Raw genomic sequence first — 23,139 nt, 5'->3', positions numbered from 1 at the left:
TGTGTACGCGCCGTGCGATAGCACAGCCCTAACCCGCAGCGATGCGGCTTCATTTACGCCCTAATCCATGTCAGAACTTTTGTTCGGCGCGCTTCAGCTCCAAACAGAGAAGGCACATCACATTTGCAGCACTAAGTAGGAACTCGAAAAGCATGAGCATCAACAAGGCGCCGAGCCAGAGAAACGGGGTGAGTTAATGCAGTCATCATCACCAGACTTGGCGCCAGCGCGGGCCGTCATACCGACCGTCCCCAATGCCTCGCTCCGCCACCGATGATATGCGCCTCCCTCTTCCCTCAACTAATCCAAAATATTCCAAGACGTAGTTAACTAGTTGCAAAGTTACACTTATATCTCCACTCTAACCTACTCTACACTTAAATACACACGTCCCCTATATCTTATTCATCCTTCGCCTCCTCGGCGCTCCCATTTGCAACCACCTCCTTCTCCGCCGTACCCAAGACAAGCTCCTTCAACTTCTCGACCTCCGCCTCAAGCGCACTGATCCTCGTGTCACGCGCGGCTAGTTCTTTCGCGTTAGAGAAAATCACTTCCGCAAGCTTGTCCTCGTACTGATCGAGCGCAGCTTTGGTCTCCGCGACGTGCGTGTGCAGAGCCTCGATTTTGTTAGCGATGATGCCAGCTGGGCCTGTGGGCTTTGTCGCCGGCGCGGGGTCAACGGCGGGTGCAACCTCGACAGCAGGCGCGGGGGTGGGAGTGGACGCGAGAGTCGGTTCCGACATGGCCACTATTGGAACGGGAGTAACCGACTTCTCCACGACAGCTGGCTTCACAGGCTCCGGCTCCCACTCTGACTCCTGCTCCTCCGGCTCATCCCCCTTCTTGAGCATCTCCTCGACCTTGGGCGTCGCGAACATCTTTGTCACGTCCTTCTCCGGCGCTTTATACGTAGCCGCTGGTGCAGGAGTTGGCGCAGGTGCAGGCGTGGCAGCCGCTGGCGCAGGCGCAGGAGCGGGTTCGGCGGCCCTCACCACAGTTGGCGTAGGAATCTCGCCGATAGTCGGCGTCGGTGCGACGCCGTCGTAGATAGCTTCAAGACTGATCAAGGACGGCGCGGAGTCCTTGCCTGCGAACCATTCTGCCGCGGTAAGTGCTGCTTCGCCGCTTGGGCAGTCAGGGTAGATATCAGCCTGGAACGTTTCGGCCTGCACACCATTAGCATATGCATACGACACTAAACGAACGAATAGCTTACACGTCGCGGAACGAAAAACTGAATGGGCTCAATGAGCGAATCGTAAACCGTCTTATACGCTCTAACAACCTCATTCTCATGCACCGACACGCCCCGCTTCGGCATGAACGCGATTCCACGTTGAGGATCCGCTGACTTATACTCCGACAGCGCAAACAACTCATCATTCTCGTACTCGTAGTACCGGATATTTCCATCGCCCTTGCCGGCGAGGTACAAGCACTTTGTGCCCACGTCGTAGAACGGCATGTTAATGCCCGCGGACGAGTCGAGCTGGTAAAAGTCTCCGATGGGACCTTTCTTGATATCGGTAGTGTCCCATACCGCAACTTGCCGGTCGCTCATGCGACTGAAGCCAGTAGTCGCAATGCGGTCTTCCTCGCCAAGCCAGACCACGCGCTGGCTCTTCGACCCCGCATGTCCCGGGCCCTCAACCACAACCTTCTCCGAACGCGCGTCCCAAATCCGGATAACCTTGTCACGCGAAGTAGTCACGATTAAGGAGCCGGTATAGTTAAAGGCCATGCTGAGCACCATATCTTTATGCTTCAACGTCGCTTGCGGCTTGCCAGCCTCGATATCCCAGAACTTGACAGTATAATCCGCGCTGCTCGACGCGAGCACATTACTCGCAACAGGATGAAAAAGCACATGTCCAACCTTGCGCGCATGTCCACTGAGCTTCGCCATGGGAGCAACATCGTGCGCGGCCTCAGAGTCCCCTTTGAGTGCAAACCCCTCCGGCACTTTCCAGATACCTACCTTGCCGTCCTCGGACGCGGACGCCAGGACGCGGTCGTCGAACGGGTTCCAGTCAGTATCCAGCACCGTCGCCGTGTGTCCGCGGAACAACGGGATCACGTCGGGGATCTTGCCACGCTCGGCGAGGGGGATAACAGCCAACGCGCCGCCGCCGGAGGAGTCCCAGTTCACGGACAAGTACGATGGGTTGACCTTCTTCATCAGCACCTTGACTCACTCACTTCCTCGCTTATTCACGTTGCTTACCTTAATCAGATTCGCATCCCACGCATTCTTACTGCGCAAATATCAGTCTCCACGCACAACCACCTCGCGGCGACAATACACGCACCTGACATGCGCGTTCTCGTAGCACAATTCCTTCTTCGTCGGCTGGCCGTACACATGGCGATACTTTGACGCCCGAACAAATCGCCCGCTGTAACTCACACATTAAAGGTCAGCACGCGCTCACTAAAACCGCCCCTACGATCCCCCCTCGCGCACCGCAGCGGGCATCAGCGGCAATTCCCCACCAAGCGGGAAAATCCCAGCGATACCCGCTACAGACCAATTGGAAACGCTCAAATACACACCTCATGGTTGCTGTAAAATGAACAAGGAGGGACGAGCAGATGGGGATAACAGACGAACTGTGCAGATGCAACGGGAAGTCGACGGCGCCGGCGGAGGCAGCAGCCCAGCGCCTGTGCCACGCGTGGCTGTGGTCCCCTGCGCAGCCGTCCCGCACTGCCACAGGGAATCTTTAAGTTCTCTATCATACATTTTTCTGTGTAATCTACCAAATGCAAAACCCAGCGCAAGAACAAAACGGCACCCAAAAATCACACCTCCGTGCTGAACCGCACGCGGCCCGTACCGCTCTGCGTATACTCCGGTGGCGGCGTGGCATCCACCAACGTACTCTCCCCTGCGCCGCAACCGCTCCGAGTCACTTCCGTAATCGACGAAGAGCTCGAACGCGTGCTGAACCCGCTCTTCCGTCTCCCCATCTCCTGACCTATGCTCACGGTCGATCGATTCCGCGCGCGCAAGATCTCCTGTACCTCAAGCTCCTCTGCAATCTGAGCCGCTTCTAACGCTGCCTCTTTTTGCTCCAACACTGCCTGCTTCTTCAACCGGCGCTTATCCCCCTCCCACCCTTGCTCCATCTCCAATACTGCCTCCTGTTCCAGTCGCGCACGCAGAACCGAGTCCTGCTCAATCTGCTGAAATACATCGGTATCAGACGGGAATACAGCGGCGCGCAAAACGATCAGGCACATGTCAAACACAATGGGCGCGCCACAGCAAAGCAAAAACGTAAGCCACCACTGTAAATCCGGTCCAAACGTATGCACAAGCGTGCCCTTCACAATATACCGTGTATAATTATAGCCGTACACAAGCGTGAGTAATAGCGTCCATGCGAACCAGCCCAGCACAGAAATCAGAATCGAGCCCAAGGACAACACAGTCCGGTTATGCATCTCCACGAAATTCAACTTAATCGCGATCGCAGCAATAATAGCAGCAAAGTTCAGTGTGCCGAATGGGTATAACCCGTTATCCCGCGGACACACCATCGCGTACACGTAAATCATCGTAAACGTTACAATCACAGCCTGCGCACTCGCCGTCGCGATCCAGCCAATGAAGATCTTCAAGTTAAAATGCTTATTAAGCCGCGATGTCGAGTATAACTCTGGCACCGCCACAAGCGTCTCCGCGCTGAGATCCTTCATGAAAATCCCTAGACACAATACCGGCAGCGACGTGAACAGTGTGTTGTACATGGTCAACGACTCGGATTCGTATAGAGAAGTACCTGAATACATCGCGAACCTCTGGAACATCGCCTGCGTGAGGTAGAAGAAAAACTCCTTGTAGAACGTCGCCAGTACGTATTTACTCAACCGCACGTAATTCCAGCGTCCATGAACTAGCAGCAGCTTTATCAAAAAGCGGAACTGCCCGATCGAGAAATCTGATGACCGCGACGCCTGCAAGCCTTCCTTGCCCGCGATGCCAATACCGACATCCGCGGACTGGATCATGGCAATATCGTTTGCGCCGTCACCGACCGCAAGTGTAACTGCGGTAGAAATTTTCGACCGCACTGCCGACACCAGCAACGCCTTTTGGCTCGGTGACGCGCGACAGCAAATAACCGAGTCGGCCTTCACACCGAGATCGATAAACAGTGTCATCAATGCCATATCGGCCTCGACATGCGTTAACGTACCACCATCAATCACGATAACGGAGTGCGCGACGTTCCCGTTCTCAAGCTCAAGCATCAACGCCGCCATCTTGCTCGCCATCTCAGTGTCGTCAGAGCGCAGGATCATCACCGTCGAGTAATCGTGAATCAACCGGCACGAGTGACCAATCGAAATCGCAGTCTCCCGCTTATCGCCGGTTAGCATCCACAACTTAATCCCAGCGCGTCGCAATTTGTCAATCGCTTCCGGCACTCCGTTTTGTAGTTTGTCCTCGATTGCAGTAGCGCCGGTCAGCTCAAAATCCGTCTCAATCATCTCTCCCGCCTCCTCGATTTTGGCCGTGCGATTATCAATACTTGTAATCGCGTCCGCGTAAATCTTCGCCCAGCTGGCATACTCCTCATCCGAAATGAACTTGTGCGCATAAACAAGCGTGCGTAGTCCTTCCGTCGCAAACTCATCAATATGGCTCATCGTGCGCTCGTAAATCGCGCCGATATCAGACGTAATGCTCTCATCGACCATGTTTTCCAACAGCGCAAGATTCGCGGCATTCACGGCCGCGTCGCCGGACACACCAACCTCTCTCGCCAACGACGACCGTCCAATAGGCCCAGCAGACGACGACGCAACTTCAACCTCGGTGCTCATTCGCCCTTGCAACACCTCCGTCCCGGCTTCGCGAGAGGCGAGAAACTCATTCAGCCCACCGAGCGTCTCATTTCGCCGCAGATTTAAACTTGGCCGCGACAAACTGCCTCGCGCGGAGGCAGGCCCGGAGTTACGCCCAGCAGCAATATACGTCCCGACGGAATCATGATGCGCATGATGCACCGAGCTATGCCGCTCAACCGAAATACTATCGCGTGCCGCAATAGCTTTCGTTGCCTCCATATTCTTCCGCATCGTAACCCGCCGCTGCACTTCACCCCTCTTTGCTTGCGCAAGCTGCACCGATACGAGCCGGTCAAAAATCATCGTGTCCGCGCCCTTGCACAGCAAACACAGCCGTCCGTCAGGAAAGCGTAGGATGATCGACATGCGCTTGCGCTGTGAGGAAAACTCAATGGTCTGTAAAATCTCGTATGTCTCCACACGCGAGTCAGCCGCAAATCCGTTCGGATATGTGCGCACGGTCACGGATTTGAATTGTCGATCAACGACCACAAACCCTAGATCCCGCGCGGCACGCACAAGTGCAAGCTCATCAGGCGAAGAGGCTTCGTATTTTATCTTTGCATCGTCATCGTCTTCATCCTCCGCGTCGTCTGCCGCGTCATCCTCCGCCGACTTGTCCGGGATACACGTATGGCATAATGCAATCGCAAGCAAGAAAAATCTTGCCTTCTTCGAAAACGGGGTATTGGGCTTCAGCTGCAGATACTGCAACAACTCCACTGTCGACCGAGTAACCAGTTCCGTATCAGAGTTATGGGACACCGAATCCGCGCGTCTACCAAAAGCCGACGGCTGCCAATGTGGTCCGCCGCTCGTAGTACTCGTGAACGTATCCTGGTGCGTAATTGTCGACTCGATCGCGGCCTCTAACGTCGCGGCACGTTGGAACGCTTTAGGAAGGCGCACAGAGTTGTGCAAGCTGAGTGACCGCGAGTGCCGCGATTCATTGACGATCTGCGAGCGCCGCTCGGCGGCTTGGCTATCCGCGGCGCTCATCTCGTTCAGCTTCTCGCGCACGTAATCTTGCTGCACGTCCAATTCGTGCAGCCAGGCATGTCCCGCAACGGAGATCTTGCGGAATACCATAACATTGTCGGTAAGCGTTCCGGTCTTGTCGGAGAAGATGTAAGACACTTGTCCAAGTTCCTCGTTGATGGACGACGTGTGTGGATCGCATTTCGTGTCATTGACAGCATAGTACATATCCACGTCCCAACCCAGCAGAATACGCTGACCGAGTTTCACAATCTCCATAGACACATAGAGTGACAGTGGAATGAGGGTGTTGAACATGATGACAAAACTCATGATGAGTTGCGCCAGGTCGATCTGATCTGCAGGAAGGTACCACGGATTGCTGTTTGTGCCATTGGTAACCCACACGCGCTCCATGACCGTGCAAAATGCAGACAAGAAAATAACGAAAAACACCATAAACACAATGATTTTGTTGATGCGCCGCTGCAGACGCGGAGCCTTGACGCGGGGCGCCTGACGCGCGTTCATGCGGATCTTGGTCTCCTGGCCGGTGAACACGCACATGCCGACGGCGCGAGAAGTGTTGCGCAGAATGCAGCCGCGGTAGAGAATGTTGTCGTTGTTGAGCGAGAACTTTGCGTCGTGACCGACGGTCGCGTTGCCTTCGAAGTTGTAGAGATCAGTGTTAGGGTCCTCGACGACCACGTCAATAGTCGGCAGTGACGCGAGCGTAGAGTCGGAGCCGCAGTAATCTTGTAACGGTCCAAGAGGCGCCTTGCTCTTGAGGTTAGTCTCGCCATCAAGCGCAGCAGTCTCGACGTACGCGAGGTCGCCAAGGCCGTCGCCATACATGAGCATGAGATCACACGGCACCCAGTCATTGCGGGTGAGCAGCACAACATCGCCGACCTTGATGTTCTTCCACTGTACTGACAACCAATTAATTGTGCGTGCGCCGTCTTCGTCTATGTCTATGCGAGCGACACGGGCCTCCTTGTTGTTTTCCGACGCATCCTGACGATGCCGTTGCCAATCGTCGAAACCCTCACGCGCCATTGCAATGCCAGTGAAGATCATGAATGTGACGAAGGTATTGTAGCGGCCGGTGGTGGACCAGTTTGGAACCATCTGCAAAATGGATATGACGAGGAAGTAGATGTTTGCGACCTTGGAGAACTGGGCAAAAACGAGGAGTGGCAGCCAATTATAGCGATTGTAGATCGACGAAACTATAATGTTCGAGACATATGGCCGTTCGGTGCGCTCGTCGATGAGGTCAGCGGTGAAGTCGATGTTTAGGGGTATCTTTCGTCCGCCAGCAGATGGCGGGATGTCGTCCGAGCGCAGAAGAAAATCATGCGCCTTACGATATGCGGCACCAAACTTGCCGCTGAAGCTTGGTCGGAAAAGTCTTGACGCTGCCCAGGAGGAGTAGTTTGTGAGCTGGCGTGGGGGTGGAGCGAGGGAGATGGTCTCAAAAGTATCAGTGCGGTATGGCTTTGGCGAGTCGTCACTAGGGGGCGGCGGCATGAATATGCGATCTTCATCGATGCCGCTAAGAAGCGATATGCGACTGGCGTTGGTGGACAGCGGTCGTGGTGGTGGTGGCGGTGGTGGAAGCGGGGGCACCGGCGTCGCAAGATGCTGCGGCGAGACAGGGCTGTACGCCGGCGCGGCTGGGCCAAATGGCAGCCCCGTCTCCATGAGCTCGATCGGTGATGGTTCCCGCGCATTTGCCTGGATCAACTGACGATTGAAGATCTGCGTGCGCAGACTGAGTCCGCGGTTGCGCCGGACAGGGGCGAGTGGGGGTGTCAACACACTTGGCGCCGGCTCGACGGAGGGATGTTGCATGGGCTCCACCGGAGGTGGTGTGCTGGTGGGCACCGCCTCCCACGGCCCAACATTTGCATCGTGCTCCGGGGCAACAACAGACGGCGACGAGGAGTCAAACGTAGTGGCACGGGGGACCTGGAAGGATGCGCGAGGGGAATACGCGTCGGACGCGTGTCCTGCTGCGGCGGTGAGGGCTGCGCTGGAAGACGGCGCAGAGACCACACGTGCAAATGGGTTATTTGAACGGACGTGGGGGCTCGCGGGAGGCGACGATGACGAGTCCGGCGGCGGCGGGGAAGTTGCCATGGCCTGCAGGGTTGAGGTGGTTTTGCAAGTCGTCGTCGTTTGGCGCAGCACGAACACAGCCGCCTCACGATGCCCGCAGCGCACGTGCTCTTCACGTGATCCGCACGTGCCACAGCAGCTGACCGCATACAAGCCCCATTGAGGGTTTAAAATCTTCAGCAGTGTCCCAGGCCACGCGTCAGACGCGCAGCAACGCGTTCCTGACTTCCGTTCCTCTTCATTTCTTCTCTGCGCCGTCCTTCCTTTCCTACATTCACTTCTCCCCCTCCGCCCCCCCAACTCCCCTGCCCGCCATGGGCATTTTCTCAAAGAAGTCTTCGACCGCTACTGCCGACCCCACAGACTACCAGCTCTCCGCCGCCGAGGCCAGCCGCGCCAAGGCCAACGCCTCCAACATGCGCGATCCCATCCTGTCCGCCATGAATGAGGAGCAGCCCTTCCAGATCTCCAACCACCGCGGCGACGCCACCGTCTCCCCCGAGATGCATATCCGTGACATGTTCGGCAACGCCATCTCCGATCCTGACCGCTCTAACCCCACCCGGGCCCGCGGAGAGCGGCCCCTCGACACCATCCGCGCCTTCGAGTACGCCGCTACCGGCGACAAGCACATCCGCGAGCAGCTCTTCAACGACAGACTCCCCTGGGACGGCCGCCGCTACAACCCTCCGCCCCAGTCCCAGGCGTATTCCGCTAACGGCTACAACCACGATCCCAGCGACGCCGGCGCAGGGCCGTCGGACTATGCAGCCTCTGTGCACGGCTCTGCTGTGGCAGGCCCCACCATCCAGCTCGGTAACACTGCGGGCGATTTGTACGATGAGCCTTACGCGCCGCCCAAGTCCAAGAAGGACAAGAAGAAGAAGCGCGGTCTCTTTGGCAAGAAGAGGGATGACGAGTAGTGGTTTTTGTATATACTGGAGTTTCTCGTGTAGCTATATGATTCTCTTGGCCTAGATGTATTTAGTTATGATTACGCAACACTTGCCAAGCTGCGCAGCAGCAAGGCCTTTTCACGAAACTCATGAAGGAGCTGCCCCGCTTGCGAAATACTTCGTCTAACAGCTTGCTGTATGTCTATCCTATGTACATCACGCCTCTATACTCTCCTACTTTTCCACCTCCTCTAAGGTCTCGGTAATCCAACTCCCCACAACCGTCACAACCTCCCTGTTACTCGGTACGAAATGCCCGCCCGGATGCTGGTACACCTTCCTCCCGGCCTCAACACATGCGTTCACGAGACTTTCGCTCCGCGCTGGCGGTACGATCGAGTCCTTCTCGCCAGTGATATGTAGGGTCGGAATTGTCACCGGAAAATACTTTTCCGTCCCGGGCGCTTCGGCTTTGAATCCGGAGAAGAGAACAGCGAAACGTAGTTTTGGATGTGTGGGGACGAGCTCCGCGAGTTTATTGACGAGCATGCCACCCAGCACCGCGCCTTGGGAAAACCCGACGAGACCCACAAATGGACCCTCAGTCTCTATAAATGCCTTCAATACGCCCCACGTCTCGGTCAACCCGTCGTATTCTCCGGTCGCATCGTTCTTGACGAACCAGGCGTAGGATTCATCCTCTTTGTATCCCAGCGAAAGCAACCGCTGACGCTCCTCCTCGGGGGCATCCGCGGGAACAAGAAGAGGCACCGGTCCGGTGGGGTAATGCGTTGTATAGCCGAGCTTTCCTAGCGCCTTGCGCAGACCGGCGGATTTCTTCGCGAAGGAAGGGCCGGACTGTCTTGTTAGCACACTGCACATAATCTCCGAACACGAACCACGAGTGGAGAGCGCACCTGGGTGTAGCCGTGCAGAAAGAGGATTTTCTTAGAAGACATAATGACTCGAAAATGGCGTGATATATAACGAATGAAGGAATATGAAGACAAGAAGGTTGTCGGTCGGCGAAGTGATGGAGATGGTGAAAGGACTGGGAGGTTACCTAGCGCCGAGAGAGTTAGGACCCTGCGTCGGCGATGGGGGTTTGTGCACCTTCCAGCACTCTAGGCCTATAAAGCACGGGAATTTACATCTACTGTACAGCTTAAAGACGGCAGACTACAACAACTATGTGCTATGATATTTCTATCATACAGATAACCGGAGTCGTAAGAATTGCGCTGCCGCGGGGTCGCCGACCCGAAGAAGTTGCCCCTGAACGTAAACTCCCAACCGCCAAAAAATTATCCGCATCGCCACTTTTCGGCCGTACACCGCGCAAACCACAGGGTCCATGGCCTCCCTCTGCCGCCGCCCCCCTCCCCTCCCGCGACCCCTCCTCCCTTACTGCCACCGCTATGTCTCCTCCTCTACACCACCACCATTGTACACAGATGTCTACACCGACCGGGATACCGTCCACCCCTCTCGTCCGGTGCCGGAGGAATACATGAACGACTGGATCCGTGACGGTGCGCCGAGTCCGCGGTATCACAAGTACACCGTCCTCGGCAAGTCGAAACTGCCATCTGTTGAGCTACCGCGGAGTATAAGCGATGCTATTGGGGGAAGCCCGTCCGATATGAAGAATATCCGCCAAATCGTGCAAATGATATACCAACGCCTGGCAACTTCCACACGCGTACAACGAGTCACAACACCTGCGCCCACCAACTCTCCAGCCGCTGCATCTCCCTCCACCGACGATGACGCGTCTCCCCGTGCCGCTGCGCGTTTAATAGCCACACCACACCGCGGCATTGTGGACGCACATATCGCTGCGCTCTTCCCGCAGAACTACACATCCGCGGTATACGCGCTCTCAGAAGCGCGGCGGCGCATGGGAGCCTCGTGGAGACCGAGACGGGTGCTTGATGTGGGCAATGGCCCTGCGACCGGGGTGTTAGCGCTGAATGAGGTATTTGACGGAAGCGAAACGTACACCCCGGAGTTGGTGAGGTGTGTAGTGTTTGGAGATCGGTTGATGGCACGGCGAGGGATGGAACTGTTACGAGCGCAGCAGCGCGAGCAGCGTGGAGATGTACCAACCGAGCCACGGATCTTCGCTGACGAGGAACATCTCGTTGAAGACGAGCTTGAAACCTTGCCCGACGATATTCCGCCGAACGACTTCGAACACGCACTCGCATCTGCCGCAGAATTCACTCCGGCGTCCACCGCACCACCATCTCAAGGTGACACTTTCGTCGACTCCCGATTTGACGGGGTCCGTTTCCGCATGAACTCCCTCCCACCCCCTTCCACCGGCCAATACGACCTCATCACTGTCATGCATCACCTGCTATTTCCCACCGAAAAGAAGCCCGGCGAATCAGATCGCCGCTTGCATCAGCTTTTACATCTGCTCGCGCCTGGCGGTGTGTTGGTGCTCGTTGAGCGCGGAAACTTACTTGGGTTTGAGCGGATTGCGCGGGCGAGGGAGGTTATTCTCCGGCCGAAGCATGCGCGGGTGACGCATCTCTCGATGAACAAGTTGAGGCAAAGGTATAGCAAGGAGACGGGTGCCCATCCGGAAGGTTACGAGAAGGCGTTTACAGCTCGCGCCGACGCGGACGACGTCTTTATTCTAGACAACGTCGATTCCACCACCGGTGCGAACGACGACGACATTGCTGCATTCACCTCCCTCCTCAACCCCGCCCCACCGGGATTGAAAGTTCTCGCACCATGCCCGCACCACCGCCACTGCCCGCTGCAACTCCGCCACCTCGACGAGCAATACAAGCGCAAACAATGGTGCCATTTCCCGCAGATGATGCAAAAACCGGGTTGGTTATCAGATCTCAAGCGCGGCAAAAGACTTGCGACCCCGTGGGGGGTTGATAGTAAGAAATTGAATCGCGCAGGCAAAGGACGAGCGGTGGCGAGTAAGAATTACGAGATTGCGCAGGTTAGCTATTTGGTCGTACAGCGCGATTTCGACTCCGAACATGACTCTACCACAGCAGACTCTGCCACCCTCGCCCCCCCCGATGAAGACAGCGCAGCACGTGCACTGAGCCTCCGCTGGCCACGCATGATCGACCAACCCATCAAACGCGACAAGCACGTCACTCTCGACCTCTGCACTGCACACGGTTTCATCGAGCGCTGGACCGTCACAAAGACGTTCGGGCGCCAGGAATACCATGACGCACGGAAAGCTAGTTGGGGCGATTTATGGGCGCTCGACGCGAAGACGAAGACGCCGCGTGTGGTGTCGCAGACGAGTCGGGATAAGAATGCTGCTGAGGATGTGGAGGATGGTGACGAGGAGGGAGGTGAGAGGAGGAAAAAGAAGAGGCTCACACGCGAGCAAGAGATGCTCGAGAAGTACGAGCAAATGATGCGCGCGCGAAGTGATCTCGGCAGCGCTGTGTTGCGCAACGACAAAGACTATGCGGAGTTCGTGGACAACTTTGGCGTCGAGATGACGGACGAGTACTGGCGCAATTACTACAACTATTAAGCTCTCTTCCACAATGTATAACACACCACCCATGTTGCATTTAACTACTTAAGCGGACTGAATGGCAGCGCGACGAGGATCTTCGACTCCATCTTGTTGACCAACTTCACCGTCTCGTGCACAGTGTCCGCCCACCCCTTCAACTCCCAGCACTTTTCACGACTTACTTTCCGGTGTTCCAAATCCGCAAACTGCCATAAGTGATGCACCGTGTTCAGCGCGCCGAGCTGCGTGAACCACGCGCCGACGGGCTCCATAACCTGTCGACGGTACTCGATTCCGCGGCGCCAGGAGGATTCCCATTCCAGTAAACGCCCGGGTTGGAGTTCGTAGGAGCGAAGTTCGAAGATGCCGCCGAGATCGCGCGGCGCGGCGGTGCCGCCCCAGAAGCTGAATTCCTGCATCAGGTCGGTGTGTCGTGAGCGCAAAAGCGGGCGCAGGCGGCGCAGGTAGTCTATGAATTTCTGCGTTTGTCAGTCTATGTTCCGTCATCGTGCACGAGGGAACTCACCGGATCGCTGTGGATGCGATAATACGTCTCATGAAACCCCGCGTACCCGTTATATTCCCACACCGTGACAAACGTATCCAAATCCCCCACGACTGTTCTCCAACTGCCCACAAGCTTGACCTTATTCAGCGGATCCGCCGCGATCTGTGGATATATCTCGGAGATGAGCTTCACGTACTCGGGCGAGTCTTCTGGATTCACGCTGTGTACGGCGAGCTCGTGCACGTACTTTCCCCGCGCGACGCGCTGCGAGTAGGATTTCTCGAGATGTGCCAAGTCTCGGTCGGATTCACCGGTGCCAAACAGGATGCTTTTGATGAGGCCGGACGTGGTTTCGATCGGGGGCTCGGGAGATTCAGCAGCGGCCGGTTGGGGATCGGGGGCAGTGCTGGTGGGATCAGGCACGGCCTTCGAAGTGCCGTTGAAGTAGTGTCCCTTGTACGACGGCGGCACGTTTGCAAACGATGGGACTCTCTTCCCCTTGTTCCCGGCATCATCCGTCGCATACCCGCGAACGCTGGCGACGATCAATGCACCATGACGTGCGTACAGGCTGCGGCCTGCACAGAGCGCGCGGATCGGCGCGGCGACGGTGTGCAGTCTCATGATGAAGCGGCCTGGGGAGGGTGAGGAGTAGAGATAGGGGAGGAAGAAGGAGGGTGGGCGGGCGGTATATATACGTGCGGGGGCGGGGCGAACATGTGGCCGGCCGATTTGCGCGGGGTCCGCAGGGATGATAGATCAGTGCGGGGTACCCCGCACGCTATGCGGCGCTTTCCAGCGTTCCTCAGTAACCTTGAGGGTCAACGGACTCTACAACTACTGCTGCAGGAAGAAGTTACGGTGTGGACAAGAAAGGCAAAGGAAAGGAGGATATGTTCGGGTTGTGTGGGCTGAGAGAGAGCAAGTGGGATGTGCCATCGGCTGGCTGTGTTCACAGTTCACAGTTCAAGTTCACAGCGGGACCATCCATCCGAGATCTTTCGATATTCACAATTTCATTCACAAATCTGCATACAAATTCAAATTATTCTCCCAGATTCCAAGTTAAACAAATCAAAACGCCGCCGTCCATGACTTAACCCGATCGCGACGTAAGTGCAATCAAATAACTCGCTCAAGAGTGCGCTACTCGTCCGCTACGAGCTCGATCTTCTTCTTCCCCGCCGCCTCGTTCATCTTTGGTACGACTACACTCAAAATCCCGTTCTTCAGCGACGCGGTGACTTTTTCCGAGTCCACGGGCGTTGGAAACTTGAACGCGCGTGAGAACTCGCCGTAGACGCGTTCCGTGGCCCAGTATGTTGCAGGTGCAGATGAAGAAGACTTCGTAACGGTCTTGTCGGACGACTCCGCGACGGCGGTCGAGGCATCAGACGTGGCAGACGCCTCAGCAGAAGGTGGCGCGTTGTACTCCTGCGTCTTTTCTATCGTCCCGCGCACAGACAAGGTCTGCGGATCGACAAACTCGAGATTCAAGTTCTTCTTGTCCACGCCGGGAAGCTCACCCTGGAGCACAAACTCCTTGTCGGTTTCCTTGACATCAAACGTCGGCGTGCGCGTAAACGCAGTGTCAGCCAGCGAAGATGCCAGTGGTGTCGGAAACTCGAATGGTTGCATGTTGAAGTACGGCGTGTCGAGAAGGCGGAGCATGCGCGAAGGCATCATGAGGTCGCGGGCGAGGGGGATCGAGGGACCGAAGAAGCGTGAGAGAGACATGTGTGCTAGTGTATATGAATAGCTGTGTGTGTGTGTGCGTGTGCGTGAAACAACTCTTTTCTGAATGATGATGAAGAAAGATGCTGCTGGCGGGTGTGACGCTGTTATATAGACGGCGATGGGAAGCTAATTGCAGAGAGCGCCACAGCACCGCCACACTCCACTGCCTGCGCGAACCTTCTCGACATTTCTCCAAGGGCCTCGTGCCTTCCGCTCCGCCCGGCTGCGCCCTCCGCGGCTCGCTCTTCTTTTTACACATATTTCTGGCATATTCCGCTGTCTTGGCACATGCTCTCATGTGCGCATAACACTGGTGAGGTCACAAGTCTCGCGCAACGACTGCACGCGTTCATGCGCGACGTCATCGTGCGCCGGCCCATCGCGCGCGCGCCAAATTAACTTTGGCTCGACGCAGGTCGCGAACTCAATTTGCAACGCGCCCCGATTGGGATCACGGAACTGAATCTGAGTCCTGTACCTGTACAGCCAAGCAATTTTATGCACGACATAGCACGCTTCAGCTATGCCATTGCGTCTTTTAGCTACATCTTATATTTCAGAGCGAAAGAAAATGATCGCATTGACTAACTGGTTATTACATCATCCACGCCCGCCTGGCACGGCCCTATCATTCAGTTGCAACCTCAATCTTCTTCTTCTCCGGTGCGGCTGCTGCCTTTGGCACCGTGACACTCAACACCCCATTCTTCAGCGATGCAGACACATTATCAGCATCCACCGGCGAGGGGAATCTGAACGCGCGCGAGAACTCGCCGTGCACACGCTCCGACGCCCAGTACTTCGGCGGTGTCGTTGTCGCGGTGGCAACGGCCGCGGTGGCAACGGCGGCGGTGTCGGCATCAGCGGACGCCTTCGTAGATGCGGCAGTCGGCGGTTGTTCGTAATCCTTCGTCTTTTCGATCACTCCGCGTACCGACAGCGTGTGCGGATCCACAAACTCCAGACTCAAATTATCCTTCTCGACGCCGGGAAGCTCGCCTTGAAGCACGAACTCGTTATCTGTCTCCTTGACGTCAAATGTCGGCGTACGCGTAAAGGCAGTGTTATCGAGCGACGACGCGAGCGGGGTTGGCAAATCGAGCGCCGAGAAGAAGCCGGGGTCGTCGAGGAGACGGAAGAGGCGCGATGGATACACCATGTCGCGCGTGGTGGCTGGGGGTGCGAAAAAGCGTGAGAGCGACATTGTAGTACGTAACAAGCAAATTAAGATGAGTAGAGGGACGACATAAGGCGGCGGCGGGGAGGATCCTTATATCCTCTCGCCGTGAAGTCCAGAACGGCGGCGTCGTTGCGAGGCAAAGCGGAATATGCCGACACGCGCCACGCTACGTGCGGCGGAGCTAATTAGCGAGCACCAGCCACATGCGGCTTGTTCCAGCACTTTCCAAGGGTCTGGTTCTCTCCCTTCTCCTCGTCACGGCATCCACAATCCCCCTTCGATCCGTGCGAACAGCAAGCGAGCATTACGGACACGTTGCGATGGCGCGAGAAGAAGACGATGGTGATATGGCTGAATGGCGTGGCGCCCGATTGTACGCGTCCTCGTGCTCGCTTGTATCCCAGTCCTCTCTTGCGTCATTCCCACATCTTCCTCCTTCCTCCCCGTCTCACGACGCCGCAATCATGCGTGATCGTGATCGACCGCCAGGCCCGCCTCCGTCGTCGCCGCCACGGCCATTGCGCATTGCCCTGCCACTGCCGAGTATCCGATCTCCGGTAGACCCTGCCGCGGCATTGTCGGCTTCGGACGTAATGCTGCACACTTCGTCGTCCATGGCGCTGCCTGAGTCAGATGTCGCTGAGGAGATGCTCGCGTCCATGACGCCGCCGCCTACAAAAGATATCGTGCTCTCCTCGGCCGACCCCACGTGTGTCATCCAGCCACGCGTTGCTCGTCCCAAGGCCAATGCCGTCAGCACCACCGCTTCAAAAAAGCGCGTACGCACCAGCGGCAGCAACTCACGTCCACCGAAGAAACCACGCATTCCACCTACACTCGCGCAGAAAGAGTAGCTTCTAACGACCCAATTGTGTATTTGTATGTACTTGTATATAGCCACTCGCAGCCACTACAGCCAAACTACAGTTCATCGTGTACTTCGCCCGCCAACGCCTCCACAGCGCTCTCCATCCGCTCCTCCATGATCTCGACCGGCGACCCCACGCTCTCCGCCACGGGAGCTGGCACATCATACAGTGAAATGTCGTCATAGAACGCGTTACAGTCAAAATCCCAGTGCTCCATCAGCCGTGCGTCCTCACACATGCCCTTCGTCCACTTGCCCCCGTATATCAGCGGACTCAGAAGCACGTAGATCGCCACCGTGGCTGCAAGCAGCGCAAGTGCAACCGGGAAGACAAGCCACCTACGGCCACGTAAGACGTGCTTAAACACCACATCCAGCGTCACCGTAACGCCCAGAATCGCAAAGTACAGAGCAGGAAGGTAATGGTGCAGGAACAGCTGTCGCTGCAGCAGGAAAAAGGGGAAATAATGCAGTGCCCACGCGATCACGTTCGTGCCCACGTAGTTCCGGAACTGCTGCATCCCCTTAAGCGAAAAATCCTTATACCCACGCTGCCACCGCAACACACTGACCGCAAGCACAAGCCCAAACAGCACGATACTCCCGCTCGACAACCACCACACAAAGACGTTGCCGAGGAGGTACACCTGTCGATGATCCCGCACCCAAAAGTTGATGCCTCGCCGCAGGTACGGCCACGACTCTGGGCGCGAGTCCCACGTGTGCGATGCAACAAGGCCGGCATTGGTGTCCCACATCACCTTCTGCAGCTCTGCGAACTTGCGCAGGAACCCAGGCTTGGCGTAGTTGACCTTCTCTGCGTCCTCGGGAACTACTACCGTTAGCACTGCTCCCCACTACAGCACATCGGAACTCACTCATTGGGTGCTCGTTAAACTCGATGTACCACAAACTATTCGGCATCGTGCCCTGGCGCGCACACGTCACCTCCTGCTGCTCGTACCCCCAGCTCGGAAGCTTCACCTTGTGCGAAAACAGCGCGCAATGCGTCATCGTGTGCACCAGCCGGAACTTCGTGTCAATCGCACGCAAGTACTCCTGAGCCTCGCCCGGCTTGGACTCGCTCCGGACAATCTCAATCCGGAAGTTGTCGTTCGCGTCGCCACTGAATCCCTTGTACCCATACGCAGACACTTCCTGCTGCCACTCCGCTTCCGTCACCGGCGGGCGCACGTCGTGCGAGTGTAGGCGTCGCGTCGTGGAGACATGCTGCAATCGTACAATATCGCCATTTTTGAGGTACACTGGCTCCGCCTCGCGGAAGTCAAACTCAGGCTCCATCGTGACGTTGTCAAACATCCACAGGTTGTTCGCGTCCTTGTGCGGGTACAACGTGACTTGCTGCTGCTGTGAGCCCGTCGGGTACAAGTGGTCGTGACTGTGCAGATATCCGCCTTGCGTGTTCAAATGCCGGATCGTGACCTGACTGCCGTACGCAATGCTCGCCGGCGTGTCGTCCATGCCCTTGTTGTTCAATGTCGCCTGAAACTCAGACGACATGAACCCGTCGCCATCGCCAGGATTCACCAAGCACAAAAAGTGCACAGCAAACATGCCGAGATAAAACAGCACCGGTACACCGATCAGGAACACCGCGCGCCAGAAAAAGTGCAGCAAGAACTGCCGCGGCGACACGCTCAAATCACCGAGCAGCGACCATAACCCAATAATCGTGGTCACGCCGACCCATGCGATGGTGAACAGGCCAACCCACTTCACACTTACCGTCGCCCCGAGGGCGAGCCCGGTGAGACCCAGGAACCAGTACCAACCTGCCGTGAACTGCTTCTGGTTGTTGAAGTTCGCCCATGCATACGCCGTCAGCGCCGTAAAAAAGATCAGCGGTGAGTCGAGAAGAATGAACCGCGACTGCGTTGCCAGTCCGTTGTCTGTCAGGGGTTAGTCCATACTCGTTCACCCACGCACATGCGACACGTACCGAACAGGACAAAAATAGATCCGAGAAACGCGCTCAAACTTGCGCAATCGTACGCCTTTAGCGTCATATACGCAAGCGGCACTACAAGAACGCCCATGACACCGGGTAGCATGCGCATTGCAACATATGGCACATCGTCGACGTAGTCCTTCGCGATGTCCTTGAAATCAAAGTTGCCGTCGAATCCCGCGACCCAACCCGTCAGCGTGATCAGAAGCTTCGCGAGTGGCGGATGCACGTCCATGAAGTACCGTCCTTTGATGTACCTGCACAATTAGTCTGGATCATGCACACATACAACGTGGCACGCACTTGCTGGCAAATCCTCCGAAGTGCACCTCGTCAAACACCACGGAGTCCGGCTCCCATATCTTGTACAGCCGCACCACAATAGCGAGACCAGTGAGGAAGAGGACTGCTGCCTTATCGCGCGGCGGCAGCGCCGAGAACTTTGACGACGTTGGTGGCATTGTGGAAGTGGGGATCGTGACAGGGAGAGGCCACGAAGATTTAACGCGACGACGCGTCGGTGCGCGTCGGTACAACTCACGCTGCTTACACTCACATGATCTGCTCACATGCTGCTGACGGTACAACCCCCTCTGGTGGCGTCATGTGCCTTCGCACTTCAACAAACGAACCTCCTCCGCATCACCACCACCATAAGGCCGCCTCCACGACGCTCCCGCTACCCCCGGTCCGTCGCCCAATATTCGCACCGGACCAACAAAGCGCCAGGCCCGCAAGGGCCGCGCGCCCACTAAGAAGTATGGCCCCGCGCCGGTCCGCACAGAGACCTCGCCGTCCTCCAGCAGCTCGTCCTCCACCCTCGACGCTGCCACCGGCGGTGAGCTCTCCTCGTCGTGCTCATCAGTTGCATCTGTCGCATCAGATCCCGCCGACGATGCGGACACGATGGGGGTTCCCGCAGATTTTGCGGGGGCCCTCCGGCGCACTCTGCCTGAGGTGACCGCCGACGACGTCTTTGCGCACGACGCCGACGCCGGCGCAACGCACATCCCGTTCGAAATCCTCGAGCTCATCATGTCTTTCATCCCCGACCCTTTCCCCGTGCAACTGCTCCACGTCAACCGCGCATGGCACGCCGCCGCGGTTCCACGCGTTTACCGCCGTCCTCTTCTCGACCCGAAGAACTACTTCAACTTTGTCAACACGCTCTCCACCAGCGACTTGCTCGGCAAGTACGTGCACGTCCTCGACCTGCGGTTCATCATCCAGTCCGGCAAAAATTCCTACACGTCCCGCCTATTGCGGCGGTGCTCAAAAAACCTCGAGGAATTCTATGCGCCGCAGACGTCCTTCGGGTACGCTCCGCTCGTCAGCGTGCGCCAGTGCTCTCGCCTGCGTGTCCTAGACCTCAGCCTCGTCTCCGAAACCGTCGATCTCCGTGAACTCTTCCTTGCGATCCGCAACCTGCAAAACCTTACGATCCTCAACTTCCCTCGCTCCTCCGTCTTCTGCGTCGACTTCTCCGATGATCTCTGGCCCCCGAACCTCACCCAACTCGGTCTCGCCGGCGGCATCTCCAACGGCTTCCTCTCCACCGCTGCATTTCCCAAAACTATCAAATCCCTCTCCCTCGCTTATTGCCCGTTTATCAAAGCCGACGCCGTTAAAATCTTGCTCTGTGAGCACCTCGGCCAATCGCTCACCTCCCTCCGTGCCGTCTTCCCCATGCCCGCTCTCAGCTACAACGCTCTCGACAGCGTTCTTCGCCTTTGTCCGTCTCTGCGCAAGCTGGTCGTCTCTACCGACTACATTACGCACAAGCTTGTCTCGACTGATTACGTGACCACTCCGCACCCGCTCGAGATCCTCGAACTTGACTGCAGCGGCATGCTTGGCCAGTCCCGCAAGATCCAGGCGGACGACATCGCCCTGGCGATTTTGGAAGGACGTTTGCCGAAACTCAGGATTGTCAGAGCAAGTATCAAGTTGGGCTGGACGAACGAGGACGAAGAGGTCAGCGAGCTGATTGATGTTCTCTCTGAGCAACAAGGCGGCGGGCTGTGGGTTGTATGATGAGCTGTTTACGGTGTTGGCTGGTTTCTGGGGATGTTTTTCTTGATAATTGAAACGATTTAATGCATTCTTTGGCCTTCATGAAGTCGCTGATAGTTTACTCGTTACGATGCGACATCAAAGATTGGTTCCGGGGGCTATCATATGCGTAGTCCGGCAGAGATGTAGTTCCGCCAGCTCGTATATCCGGATCGCTATCCTGGCAGCCCAAACCACGGGAACAAACCAAGTCAGGGATACAACAGGCACATCTCTTAAGCGTGCTGATGGCGTTGTCTGCGATTGAAAGGGAGCTATTTAGTGCCATGTGCGTGTAGAGCGCGGGGTTTAAGAATGCTCTAGTTAGAGTCGTAGCCCCGCCGAGAATCTTGCAGCTTCGCTGCTCTTGTCCTCCGCTCTCGCCGACTTTGTCAGGTATTAGATTCTGATTTCTCGCACAGCCGTTGATATCCAAACCGAATTTCACTATTGCGTAGAGTGTTTTGCAAATGGAGAAATCATCTAACGTCCAGCGCTCTACAGCGAGGGGGAGGCAGGGAGTAGCACAGTTCGCAGCACGAACAGCATAGCTTCGCACTACGCAGATATTCCTGCTTTCTAAGAGGCTATGACGTTGTCTGACGATAACTACTTGTAAGGACCTGGTCTAATTGAATCAAGATATGACACTTTGCATTCGCGGCACGCGCTTCATGCGTCCATACACCTCCACGCGTGTATGACACCCTATAACTGACCCGAACGTGAGTCCCTTTAACTATATACAGCTCACCACGTCACAACAACAGCTGATCCTAGCCCAGGCTCCGTTACACAAATCGCCTCTGCAAGCTGCTCTTCTGAGATCCCCGGAAAATGCTTATAATAATACTCTTTCTTCAGCGCATCAACCAGTCCCTCCACCCGCTTCTTGCGTACGAGGCTAATCGTAGCACCACCCCACCCCGCGCCGGTAAGGCGACTTCCATACGCGCCGTTAGCGATAGCAAGTGCAACGACGGCGTCGAGTTCCGGACATGAGCAATCATATTGTACTCGACACGAGGCGTGGGAGGAGAGCATTATGGCGCCGAGGGAGGCGTAGTATGTGTCGATTTCCGCTGGGGTTGGGGTCATGGCTAGTAAGTCGCAGAAGCGCGTCACGCGTCGTGCTTCTTCAAGAACGTGCAGTGTTCGCGCGCGAAGTTGTAGCCGCTCGAAACGCACTGGAAAGCGAGTCATATACTTCTGCGTGATCTCTTCCTCAGGAACACCGAGCATGGTGCTGGCTTCAGCAAGAGTATACCCACCCTTCTTCACAAAAACGCGCTTGGCGACCTCAATAACTCCATCAAATGATATACCGCGCGACTTTTCAAACGCATCCACAACGCCGCGCAACGTGCCCCCGAAACCGTCTCGCACGGGTAACGCTCCGAGGCCACACTGCTTCGCAAGTATCTCTGCCGCGAGCGTGGTCTCAACCACACGCAAATTATAGTGAACCGGTCCTGTAACATGCTTATCCGCAACGACTAGGGTATTCGCAATCACAAACGCGAATTCGTTCCCATGGAATGCGATGGGCGTCACATTCAATTCCGGCGAGAACTGCACGCGTAAAGCGTGGTCTGGCACGCCGAAAACTGAGGCGGATTGATCCATGCCGCCTGAGTTGACGCCCACGTTCCGCTCAGATATTATTGCGGACTTGACGAGTTCGGATTTTGATGTAGTACCGGCTAACGCCTTTACCGTCACCGGCGTTGGAAGTAGCTTTGTTGCAGCAACTGCTGTACGCACAGCGAGCAACGCGGCGCAGACAAACGCAGAGGATGAGGAGAGTCCCGAACCTGTTGGTATCCGCCCATCGATGAGACAATGCATTGACGGAACTTCCAAGTTGTCGTTCAATGCGTACGCGCCCTTCACGCCGGACAGAAAGTAATTCGACCACTCCAATACCTTCGAGTCAATCTTATACCCTCTCAACCCCGCGACCTCAAACTCCCGAGGTTCATACGCATCCGCTGTATTCTGCAGCTTTAGCATACCATCCTTCGCACCGACATGTACGGCAATCAAAACGTCTTGCGATATCGCCATCGGTAGCACGTCGAAGAGCGAATAATCAATATGTTCACCGATCAAGTTCACTCGGCCCGGCGAGCGCGCAACGAAGGTGATGGCTTCGCCGGGATATGCGGCTGCGAAAGCAGTGCGAAGGTGTGTCCATCGTGCTTCTTCGGATGGTAGAGTTTGGGGAGAGTAGACGGAGGAGAGTGAGGTGAGGACGGGGACGTAGTCGGAGGCTGGGGAGGCTGGTGGCGTCGGTGGTGTTGCTGCAGGCATGATGAGTAGCATGCATAGGCAAATGCTTGAATTTGCAGCTGGTGATGCTGTGTATTACAAGTGCGGGGACCGAGGACTGCTCGATAACGTCGATGTTCTCCGTTACCATCTGCGAAGCAGGCCACACGGGAGGAGACGAA

The 23,139-nt window shown here is 56.4% G+C and overlaps 12 protein-coding genes across 12 annotated transcripts; 4 read left to right on the top strand and 8 right to left on the bottom strand.

The window, feature by feature from the left end:
- Positions 1-149: 149 nt before the first annotated feature.
- V1518DRAFT_414284 (uncharacterized protein) lies at positions 150-2,686 on the bottom strand. Its single transcript, XM_066903533.1, has 5 exons — positions 2,557-2,686; positions 2,313-2,399; positions 2,228-2,258; positions 1,220-2,173; positions 150-1,169 (listed from the first exon to the last, which is right to left on the bottom strand). Exons 1-5 carry the CDS (start codon positions 2,559-2,561, stop codon positions 402-404), a joined length of 1,845 nt encoding a protein of 614 aa, XP_066760042.1. The 5' UTR covers positions 2,562-2,686; the 3' UTR covers positions 150-401.
- Positions 2,687-2,732: 46 nt separating this feature from the next.
- V1518DRAFT_414280 (uncharacterized protein) lies at positions 2,733-8,012 on the bottom strand. The gene has a single exon (XM_066903532.1). The coding sequence runs from the start codon at positions 7,981-7,983 to the stop codon at positions 2,806-2,808; it is 5,178 nt and encodes a 1,725-aa protein (XP_066760041.1). The 5' UTR covers positions 7,984-8,012; the 3' UTR covers positions 2,733-2,805.
- Positions 8,013-8,150: 138 nt separating this feature from the next.
- V1518DRAFT_414279 (uncharacterized protein) lies at positions 8,151-9,104 on the top strand. The gene has a single exon (XM_066903531.1). It carries the CDS (start codon positions 8,277-8,279, stop codon positions 8,883-8,885), a length of 609 nt encoding a protein of 202 aa, XP_066760040.1. The 5' UTR covers positions 8,151-8,276; the 3' UTR covers positions 8,886-9,104.
- Positions 8,934-9,917, bottom strand: V1518DRAFT_432419 (serine hydrolase FSH). The gene is made up of 2 exons (XM_066906210.1): positions 9,776-9,917; positions 8,934-9,716 (listed from the first exon to the last, which is right to left on the bottom strand). The coding sequence occupies exons 1-2, from the start codon at positions 9,815-9,817 to the stop codon at positions 9,093-9,095; spliced, it is 666 nt and encodes a 221-aa protein (XP_066760039.1). The 5' UTR covers positions 9,818-9,917; the 3' UTR covers positions 8,934-9,092.
- A 267-nt stretch (positions 9,918-10,184) lies between these two features.
- Positions 10,185-12,445, top strand: V1518DRAFT_414276 (mitochondrial small ribosomal subunit Rsm22-domain-containing protein). The gene has a single exon (XM_066903530.1). It carries the CDS (start codon positions 10,213-10,215, stop codon positions 12,385-12,387), a length of 2,175 nt encoding a protein of 724 aa, XP_066760038.1. The 5' UTR covers positions 10,185-10,212; the 3' UTR covers positions 12,388-12,445.
- On the bottom strand, positions 12,344-13,540 carry V1518DRAFT_414275 (NIPSNAP-domain-containing protein). Its single transcript, XM_066903529.1, has 2 exons — positions 12,899-13,540; positions 12,344-12,851 (listed from the first exon to the last, which is right to left on the bottom strand). The coding sequence occupies exons 1-2, from the start codon at positions 13,502-13,504 to the stop codon at positions 12,432-12,434; spliced, it is 1,026 nt and encodes a 341-aa protein (XP_066760037.1). The 5' UTR covers positions 13,505-13,540; the 3' UTR covers positions 12,344-12,431.
- Positions 13,541-13,870: 330 nt separating this feature from the next.
- On the bottom strand, positions 13,871-14,687 carry V1518DRAFT_414272 (HSP20-like chaperone). Its single transcript, XM_066903528.1, has one exon. The coding sequence runs from the start codon at positions 14,615-14,617 to the stop codon at positions 14,027-14,029; it is 591 nt and encodes a 196-aa protein (XP_066760036.1). The 5' UTR covers positions 14,618-14,687; the 3' UTR covers positions 13,871-14,026.
- Positions 14,688-15,171: 484 nt separating this feature from the next.
- V1518DRAFT_414271 (HSP20-like chaperone) lies at positions 15,172-15,959 on the bottom strand. The gene has a single exon (XM_066903527.1). The coding sequence runs from the start codon at positions 15,819-15,821 to the stop codon at positions 15,246-15,248; it is 576 nt and encodes a 191-aa protein (XP_066760035.1). The 5' UTR covers positions 15,822-15,959; the 3' UTR covers positions 15,172-15,245.
- Positions 15,960-16,000: 41 nt separating this feature from the next.
- V1518DRAFT_426510 (uncharacterized protein) lies at positions 16,001-16,651 on the top strand (the record flags this gene model as incomplete). Its single annotated transcript, XM_066905991.1, has 1 exon — positions 16,001-16,651. One exon carries the CDS (start codon positions 16,001-16,003, stop codon positions 16,649-16,651), a length of 651 nt encoding a protein of 216 aa, XP_066760034.1.
- On the bottom strand, positions 16,649-19,133 carry V1518DRAFT_414268 (Dolichyl-phosphate-mannose-protein mannosyltransferase-domain-containing protein). Its single transcript, XM_066903526.1, has 4 exons — positions 18,938-19,133; positions 18,626-18,891; positions 17,544-18,575; positions 16,649-17,497 (listed from the first exon to the last, which is right to left on the bottom strand). The coding sequence occupies exons 1-4, from the start codon at positions 19,093-19,095 to the stop codon at positions 16,719-16,721; spliced, it is 2,235 nt and encodes a 744-aa protein (XP_066760033.1). The 5' UTR covers positions 19,096-19,133; the 3' UTR covers positions 16,649-16,718.
- An 87-nt stretch (positions 19,134-19,220) lies between these two features.
- V1518DRAFT_414267 (uncharacterized protein) lies at positions 19,221-20,754 on the top strand. The gene has a single exon (XM_066903525.1). It carries the CDS (start codon positions 19,541-19,543, stop codon positions 20,666-20,668), a length of 1,128 nt encoding a protein of 375 aa, XP_066760032.1. The 5' UTR covers positions 19,221-19,540; the 3' UTR covers positions 20,669-20,754.
- Positions 20,755-21,281: 527 nt separating this feature from the next.
- V1518DRAFT_414264 (ribosomal protein S5 domain 2-type protein) lies at positions 21,282-23,120 on the bottom strand. Its single transcript, XM_066903524.1, has one exon. The coding sequence runs from the start codon at positions 23,009-23,011 to the stop codon at positions 21,437-21,439; it is 1,575 nt and encodes a 524-aa protein (XP_066760031.1). The 5' UTR covers positions 23,012-23,120; the 3' UTR covers positions 21,282-21,436.
- Between the last annotated feature and the right edge of the window lie 19 nt (positions 23,121-23,139).

This window comes from Limtongia smithiae, assembly GCF_038497785.1.
Source record: "Limtongia smithiae strain NRRL Y-17922 unplaced genomic scaffold V1518scaffold_4, whole genome shotgun sequence".
Taxonomy (NCBI): Eukaryota; Fungi; Ascomycota; class Lipomycetes; order Lipomycetales; family Lipomycetaceae; genus Limtongia; species Limtongia smithiae.
Note: the sequence above shows the minus strand (reverse complement) of the source record. Positions and strands in the feature narration are given on the sequence as shown.

What these genes read in the sequence shown, in the direction of transcription:
- V1518DRAFT_414284 (XM_066903533.1), bottom strand. An exon ending in TACGAGAACGCGCATGTCAG is followed by an intron (nt 2,259 to 2,312) that starts GTGCGTGTATTG and finishes ATATTTGCGCAG; the next exon opens with TAAGAATGCGTGGGATGCGA. An exon ending in AGTTTTTCGTTCCGCGACGT is followed by an intron (nt 1,170 to 1,219) that starts GTAAGCTATTCG and finishes AATGGTGTGCAG; the next exon opens with GCCGAAACGTTCCAGGCTGA.
- V1518DRAFT_414280 (XM_066903532.1), bottom strand. Translation starts at nt 7,983, where the DNA reads ATGGCAACTTCCCCGCCGCCGCCGGACTCGTCATCGTCGCCTCCCGCG.
- V1518DRAFT_414279 (XM_066903531.1), top strand. Translation starts at nt 8,277, where the DNA reads ATGGGCATTTTCTCAAAGAAGTCTTCGACCGCTACTGCCGACCCCACA.
- V1518DRAFT_432419 (XM_066906210.1), bottom strand. Translation starts at nt 9,817, where the DNA reads ATGTCTTCTAAGAAAATCCTCTTTCTGCACGGCTACACCCAG. An exon ending in TTCTGCACGGCTACACCCAG is followed by an intron (nt 9,717 to 9,775) that starts GTGCGCTCTCCA and finishes CTAACAAGACAG; the next exon opens with TCCGGCCCTTCCTTCGCGAA.
- V1518DRAFT_414276 (XM_066903530.1), top strand. Translation starts at nt 10,213, where the DNA reads ATGGCCTCCCTCTGCCGCCGCCCCCCTCCCCTCCCGCGACCCCTCCTC.
- V1518DRAFT_414275 (XM_066903529.1), bottom strand. Translation starts at nt 13,504, where the DNA reads ATGAGACTGCACACCGTCGCCGCGCCGATCCGCGCGCTCTGTGCAGGC. An exon ending in ATCGCATCCACAGCGATCCG is followed by an intron (nt 12,852 to 12,898) that starts GTGAGTTCCCTC and finishes TGACAAACGCAG; the next exon opens with AAATTCATAGACTACCTGCG.
- V1518DRAFT_414272 (XM_066903528.1), bottom strand. Translation starts at nt 14,617, where the DNA reads ATGTCTCTCTCACGCTTCTTCGGTCCCTCGATCCCCCTCGCCCGCGAC.
- V1518DRAFT_414271 (XM_066903527.1), bottom strand. Translation starts at nt 15,821, where the DNA reads ATGTCGCTCTCACGCTTTTTCGCACCCCCAGCCACCACGCGCGACATG.
- V1518DRAFT_414268 (XM_066903526.1), bottom strand. Translation starts at nt 19,095, where the DNA reads ATGCCACCAACGTCGTCAAAGTTCTCGGCGCTGCCGCCGCGCGATAAG. An exon ending in TTCGGAGGATTTGCCAGCAA is followed by an intron (nt 18,892 to 18,937) that starts GTGCGTGCCACG and finishes CTAATTGTGCAG; the next exon opens with GTACATCAAAGGACGGTACT. An exon ending in ATCTATTTTTGTCCTGTTCG is followed by an intron (nt 18,576 to 18,625) that starts GTACGTGTCGCA and finishes AACCCCTGACAG; the next exon opens with ACAACGGACTGGCAACGCAG.
- V1518DRAFT_414267 (XM_066903525.1), top strand. Translation starts at nt 19,541, where the DNA reads ATGGGGGTTCCCGCAGATTTTGCGGGGGCCCTCCGGCGCACTCTGCCT.
- V1518DRAFT_414264 (XM_066903524.1), bottom strand. Translation starts at nt 23,011, where the DNA reads ATGCTACTCATCATGCCTGCAGCAACACCACCGACGCCACCAGCCTCC.